At 43.9% G+C, this 7,500-nt stretch overlaps 1 protein-coding gene across 5 annotated transcripts in view; it reads left to right on the top strand.

The window, feature by feature from the left end:
• Window positions 1-7,500, top strand: part of dacha (dachshund a) — a 287,023-nt gene that overhangs the window by 260,823 nt on the left and 18,700 nt on the right. For all 5 annotated transcript variants that reach the window (XM_063203226.1, XM_063203225.1, XM_063203224.1 and 2 more), the window contains 3 exons: window positions 1-30; window positions 812-959; window positions 5,389-5,535. The exon at window positions 1-30 is cut by the window's left edge. In XM_063203226.1, the coding sequence (XP_063059296.1) occupies window positions 1-30; window positions 812-959; window positions 5,389-5,535 (325 nt within the window). The remainder of the gene's footprint in view (window positions 31-811; window positions 960-5,388; window positions 5,536-7,500) is intronic.

Below are 7,500 nucleotides of genomic sequence, written 5' to 3'. Positions count from 1 at the left end.
TCCGTCGAGACTCTGCTCACCAACATCCAGGTACACAGCTGTGCGTGTGTGTGTGTGTGTGTGTGGGAGTCAAAGACGTGTTTTGGGGGCTCAGACGTCAGATGCCGTAACAGCATTTAATGCCCATAAATGAATTAGTAATTGATGGTTGATATGCAGCAAGGAATATGCTTCTTAGTCCATTAACCACAAACACACAAAAATATCCATACTATAGCGGCACTGGCTATCTTTGCACCGCCCTGAAGTGTGCTACTGCTGAAACTTCACTGACCCATGTGCAAGTGTGTGTGTAGGTGGATAGGTGCGTACTGTGCATGTATTACAATTCACTAGTACTAGACTCAGTACCACGTTATTTTGTGTGTACACATGCAGCTTAGGACCCTGTTTCTCGAAAGAGTCGATGCTATCCAGTTAGCAACTTACTAGGTTTCCAATGGGAAATTGCATGGCAGCCAAGTAGCAAGCTAGCAACGTCGTTGTCAAGAAACATAGCATACCCCTGTATTGGCATGTGTGTAGGTGTGCGGGATAGTGTTCTGTTTGTTTTGGTGCGTGTGTGTGTGCCTTTCTTTGACCTAAAATACAGTATATATTTACTATGTATTTCCCATTTTTGTCTATCTTAAATATGCATCAGGCTTGTTTGTTCACACGTTTTTCGCTTTGTGTGTGCGTGTCTGTGTGTGCGCGTGTTTGTGTGTGTGTGTGCGTGTGTGTGTGTGTGCGTGCTCGCGTGTATGGGCGTTCGTGTACATGCGCGCGCGTGTGTGTGTGCGTGCGTGTGTGTGTGTGTGATTTGATGTAGGGCCTGCTGAAGGTGGCGGTGGACAACGCCCGCGTGCAGGAGAAACAGGTGCAGCAGGAGCGCAAGGAGCTGAAGATGGAGCTGTACCGCGAGAGAGAGATGAGGGAGAGCCTGGAGAGACAACTCACCTCCGAACTACACAGCCGAGGTAAAGGAGAGAGAGAGAGAGAAAGAGAGAGAGAGATGATTAACCCCTTTGTGCAGAGCCTATGTTATAACCATAAGCTACGTTCATACACGTCGCTGCTAGTTACTAGCTTCTCGCTTGCTCGCCTACTCGCCACTCTCTCATGGAACGTTCACTAAACATTCTCGCCGCTTTAACTGCCAATGCACAGGCGAGAAGTGCCGAACTCTGCACTCCAATTGGTTACTCGCTTACTCGCCTCGCTCCAAGTTAAAATATTTTCCACCCACATCGCATCGCTTGTACACTACTCGCCTACTCGCCTCCTCATCCCGCTGGAACACATAGAGATTGACCTCATTCGCTGAGCGAGTAACTAGCAGCGACGTTTGTGAACGATGCTTTACTGTCACTAAAATTGTAATCACCAAGTCTTAATCTGTTCATTAAGGCTCTTGGTTATGTCATAGCAATGTTGTTATGATGTAGTTGAGTATTTTAAACAAAGAACTAACAGAACCATCTGCAGTAAGAGGCTCCAATTGATTTATTGTAATCCATCGTCACCAGTTAAAAGCGTACTTTACATGACATGTAGTATGTTGACCCTTCCATCAAACAAAAGAAGTAGCCCTCTCCTTCACAATTCCAAAAAATGGAGAGAGAGAGAGAGAGAGAGAGAGAGAGAGAGAGAGAGAGAGAGAGAGAGAGAGAGAGAGAGAGAGATTGTGTGTCTATCTTTCCGTGTCAATGTGTGTCAGGGATAAACAGCTCACAAAAGAAGGATGGAACTAATTATTTGTAATTTAGGTGGGCACTGACCTACCTCTCACCACTCACCACTCTCCACTCGAGCCCTGAGTGCTTTGAGCCAGTTAGTTCGGTCAAACAACCTTAATTAGGCTGCAAACAAACTTGACAGAGACAAACACAAGACATCACATAGCTTCCAGGACAAATGCTAAATACGCTAATGATTAAAACCACATAGAAGGAGACAAAAACATAATTAGGTTGTCTCTTCAGTCAGGGAAATTGCGCTCAGCACCATTACCAAGGCACAAATAACAGGATGTGTGTACTGTATGTAAATATGCAAAATATACTGTGCATACTGTGTGTCTTTTATAATTCCCATTTTACGGCAGCTGCCCGTTATTCCACACATATTGTCTGCAAATTTTTTCATTCATTCATTCATTTGATTAGGACCATGCACATTAATCAATACATCAGCTAAAAAAACATCAATATAATAAAAATGCCAGAGTTAGCATAGTTGCTAAATTTCATCCGTTGTCCTAAGGCAGTTGATGATGATGTTGTTTGTAAGTCATTTTGGATAAGAAATGTAATATGAAGTAATACGTAGATAAGTCAATAACTAATGAGCAGATAATAATAAGTAGTGTGGCTGCTTACAACTGAACTCTTAAATGCTTAAACACTTAAGACGATGAATGAGATTCTTCACAGACACAGCCCTACCGTATAGTACACACACTGCATTAGGACTTCAGAAGACAACTCTGTCTGTGCGCAGTCGCATTGCGCAAGTGTGTGTGTGTGCGTGTGCGTATGCCCGTGCGTGCGTGTGTGTGTGTGTGTGCGTGCGCGTGTGTGGTTCACCGCTTGGCTCGGTCTCCTCTTCCAAATGGCTGTATATCACGGCAGCGTTTAGAAAGCCAGGCAGCTCCTCTCTGCCGCAGCCAAGAAATTAAGGCAATTAGCTGCTTGGGTAACAACTCAGACGGTATGTACAAACACTTTAATAATTTATTAGGCATGGCTGTTATCGCACGGCCTGTTATTCAAATTCATTCTCTAATAGAGGGGGGTAAAGGAGTGATTTGGCAAATCAAATGGCGGTAATTGGATGCGTTATGGAGATGTGACTAAAGTACAGTGCCCTCCATAATTATTGGCACCCCTGGTTGAGATGTGTTAAAAGCCTTAAAATAAATTCAGTGTTTATTGCAGAAGAATACTGTCACACTGAAAATTGTAGAAAAATGTAGCCTTCAACTCAAATGAATTGTAAGAAAATAAAAAAATCCCTGACTAAAAAATAATTATTTTTCATTAAATTACCTGTTCCACAATTATTGGCACCCTTAACAATTCCCAGGAAATAAATATAATTGAAGCATTTCTGTCATTTCTACAGTAGTTTACAAAGTTTACCAGAGTATGTAGGAACATTTAATTAGTAATTCATCACTTCCTGTTTCCCTGGGGTATAAATATGACGTGACACCGAGGCCATTTCTCTTATCCACTCTTAAACATGGGAAAGACAAAGGAACACAGCATACAAGTGAGGCAGATGTGCGTCGACCTTCACAGGTCAGGCAGAGGCTACAAGAAGATTGCCACTCAACTGCAGCTGCCCATATCCACTGTGAGAGGAATAATTAAGAAGTTCAAAACAACTGGAACAGTGGTAAACAAGCCTGGACGAGGACCCAAGTTTATTTTGCCACCACGCACAGTGATGAGGATGGTAAGAGAAATCAAAAGATCTCCAAAGCTCACTGTTACAGAATTACAACAAATGGTAGCATCCTGGGGTCACAAAGTCTCCAAATCAACCATCAGACGCTGTCTACACGCCAACAAGCTGTTTGGGAGGCATGCACGGAGAAAACCTTTCCTCACTCACAATCATAAACGCAAGCGTCTGGAGTTCGCCAAGCGGTATTGGGGCTTCAACTGGGACCGTGTGCTTTGGTCAGATGAGACCAAGATTGAGCTTTTTGGCAACAAACACTCTAAGTGGGTCTGGCGTACCACGAAAGATGCGCATGCTGAAAAGCACCTCATACCCACTGTGAAGTATGGGGGTGGGTCAGTGATGCTGTGGGGTTGTTTAGCTTCCAAAGGCCCTGGGAACCTTGTTAGGGTGCATGGCATCATGAATGCTTTGAAATACCAGGACATTTTAAATCAAAATCTGTTGCCCTCTGCCCGAAAGTTGAAGCTGGGTCGTCACTGGGTCTTTCAGCAAGACAATGACCCTAAACATATGGCCACATCTACACAGAAATGGTTCACCAGACACAAAATCAAGCTCCTCCCATGGCCATCTCAGTCCCCTGACCTCAACCCCATTGAGAACCTGTGGGGTGAGCTGAAGAGGAGAGTACAGAGGAGAGGACCCAGGTCTCTGGATGATTTAGAGAGATTCTGCAAAGAGGAATGGCTGAAGATCCCTCTTTCTGTCTTTTCCCATCTTGTGAAACATTATAGGAGAAGATTAGGTGCTGTTTTGTTGGCAAAAGGGGGTTGTACAAAATATTAACACCAGGGGTGCTAATAATTGTGACACACATTATTTGATGTCAAATAATTATTTCTTTATGTGGGATTTGTTCCCCACTGAATAAATGCACTTGTATTGAAGGTTGGATTTTTCTCTTTTTTTCCATTAAGGTCCCATATTATTTAGAAAAAAAATAAAATAATTGGAAGCTAAAAAACACATCTCAACCAGGGGTGCCAATAATTATGGAGGGCACTGTATGTGTGTGTGTGCGTGCGTGCGTGCGTGCGTGCGTGCGTGCGTGTGCGTGAGTGTGAGTGTGTTCGTGACAGAGAGGAAGAGAGAGAGACTACAATCCACATGTACATACGGATGCCAGGGTTGATATCCATTACTCTACTGTTAGCCACAAAACTGTTTGCAGGAAAATGACAACGGTATTGCATTTGGGAACACCAGATTTCTATTTCTGCATGTGCCGTACAAGTCTTTTTAAAAATAATGAATGGTCACGCCCTTTGTGCAAACATTGGAAAGTTCAAGGGCCTCTCTCGTGCTTCTTAACATGCAGCGTGTAGTTGTGGAGCAAGGCTGTGAATATCTCAAAACATGTGCCATCAGCAACTTATGTTTGCACGGCTTATTGATCTCCCCTGATTGATCTCTTTTGCTCTCTTGCTCTCTCTCTCTCTCTCTTTCTCTCTCTCTCTCGCTCTCTCTCTCTCTCTCTCTCTCCCTCTATTCCCACCCACCTCTCTCTCTCTCTCTCTCTCTCTCTCTCTCTCTCTCTCTCTCTCTCTCTCTCTCTGTCCTTCCCACTGTTCCACTACGATGTTCCCTCTATCCAAACTGGCCTCCTTCTTTCACGTTTCATCTCACTCGTCTGTGCCCCATCTGGTCTATCCTTCTCTCCATCTGTCTGTCTGTATGTTCTCTCTGTGTCCATCGTTCGGTCTGTCTGCTCTCGGTCTCTCTCGGTCTCTCTCTCTCTCTCTCTCTCTCTCTCTCTCTCTCTCTCTCTCTCTCTCTCTCTCTCTCTCTCTCTCATGCTGAATGGCTGAATGTTTCCTATTTGTTTTATGCATTGTAACGTTCAATTGATGATATAGGATAAATGAGTAAAATTATCTCTCTGTCTCTCTCTCGCTCTCTCTCTCTCTCTCTCTCTCTCTCTCTCTTCATCCTCAGCTACCATCCAGAAGCGTCTGAAGAAGGAGAAGAAGGCCAAGAGGAAACTGCAGGAGGCTCTGGAGTTCGAGTCCAAGCGGCGCGAGCAGGTGGAGCAGGCACTCAAGCAGGCCACCACCGCCGACAACCTGCGCATGAGCCTCAACGGTGAGATATCCCTCTCTTCTCTTCTCTCTTTTCTCCTTTCCTATCCCTCTCTTCTCTTCTCTCTTTTCTCATTTCCTATCCCTCTCTTCTCTTCTCTCTTTGGTCCTTTCCTGCCCTGCCTTCTCTCTACCACCACTGACAACCTGCACATTAGCCTCAACCAGGAGGTACCACACCTCTCGTCTTTTCTCCCTTTCCTCCTTTCCTGTCTTGTCCTCTCTTCTCTTTTTTAATACTTTATTGCAAGTTTATTCAAGTTTCAAATTTTCAACTGATCATTTGTAGGTTCAACTTGCAGACATTTTCTTATTTTTTGTGTATATAAAATGTCCTCTCTTCTCAATGGTGAGATACCACTCCTCTCCTTTTTTTCTCTTTTCTCCTTTCCTATCCCTGTTCCCCTCGCTTCTCCATTTTTTCCTCTGTTCTCTTTTCTTCTTTCCTCTCTTCTCCTTTTTTCCCTCTGTTCTCGTTTCTTCTTTCCTCTCTTCTCCACCACCGCAAACAACCTGCAGATGATCCTCAACAGTGAGATGATGTAGCCTGGTGACCCGGCCACAATACTTCTCTTCTTTTGTATTCATGGTCTGGGGGTTCTTTTCTGGGGAGGGTTTAGTCGGCTACCAGGCGGCTGGCCAATAAGTGAACAATTGGGTGAGAGCTGTCCAATCATTTCAAACCAGAACTGAATGCAATCCTCCCGCCCCTTCCTAATCGCGTCAGGTCAAAGAACCTCCAGACCATGAGTACGAATGAACAGAAGTATTATGAGCGGGTCATGCGAGGCTAGAGATTATGTGCCATTAAACGTTTTGGGGAGAATAGGTCCGTTATCTTCTGTTTGGTCCAGCACCTGTGTTACTGATGTGTGTGCATTCTCTGCCTTTTTGGCCTCAATGGTGAGATAGCACACTGCTCCTCTCTTCTCTCCTCCATCCGCACCTGCCTCAACCTGCATAGTCAGTGCTTTACCCCTCTTCTCCTCTCTTCTGCCCTGCCCTCCTGTCCTCCTTGTTCCTCTTCCCCTCCTCCTCTTGCTCATCAGCGTTCGCTTTTCTCTCTGCTCTGCTCTCCATTCTTCTACTCCTCCTCGTCTCTTGTCTCTACCTCTTATTTTCTCTCCTCTTGCTCTCTGATCTCTGCCACTTCTACATCTAAAGCCATCTCTTATTTCTCGTATTGGTTCTTTTTTTGTCTTCTTTTATTTAAGATTATTTTGAATTATTCACCTTTCCTTTCCCTTTGTTCCTCTGTGCATGTGATTCTCCTTGTGCCGTACGGTACCTTTGAATCAATCTGCATTCCAATCTAGCTTTTCTTTCTTTCTCCGATTTGTACTCTTTCAACTCTTTGAGCTCTTTGCTCCATTGGAGTATTTATGGTTTCTTGCTGAGAACTTTCTCAGCGTTTGAAAGAGACAGAGAGCAGAAGAGAGCGTTGCTTTTTGTAGTGGTGTATGTCACTGCTTTTTTAATGGCATATTTCATTGTCGCCTTCCTGCCTCCCCATCCTCCCATCTGCAACCCTGAATAACCCATATGTGTCTTAAGGCTAGCAGCATGCCTTCTCTCTTTCTGTCGTATCTTCTTTTTCATCATCATCATCATCATCATCATCATCATCATCATCATCATCATCATATTATTATTATTATTATTATTATTATTATTATTCACCATCATCATCATCATCATCATCATCATCGTCGTCATCATTATCATTATCATCACCATCATCATTATCATCACCATCATCGTCTTCTTCATCATCATCATCTTCTTCATCATCATCTTCTTCTTCTTCTTCTTCTTCTTCTTCTTCTTCTTCTTCTTCTTCTTCTTCTTCTTCTTCTTCTTCTTCTTCTTCTTCTTCTTCTTCTTCTTCTTCTTCTTCTTCTTCAATGTCCGTATATCTGCAGCGGTCTCCTCTTAGCCTGTCCTGCTCTTTGTTCTTGCTGGTAATCAA

The sequence above is a fragment of the Engraulis encrasicolus genome, chromosome 7 (assembly GCF_034702125.1).
Source record: "Engraulis encrasicolus isolate BLACKSEA-1 chromosome 7, IST_EnEncr_1.0, whole genome shotgun sequence".
NCBI classification, from domain to species: Eukaryota; Metazoa; Chordata; class Actinopteri; order Clupeiformes; family Engraulidae; genus Engraulis; species Engraulis encrasicolus.
The sequence above is the reverse complement of the archived record's forward strand: the minus strand, read 5'-3'. Positions and strand labels throughout refer to the sequence as shown.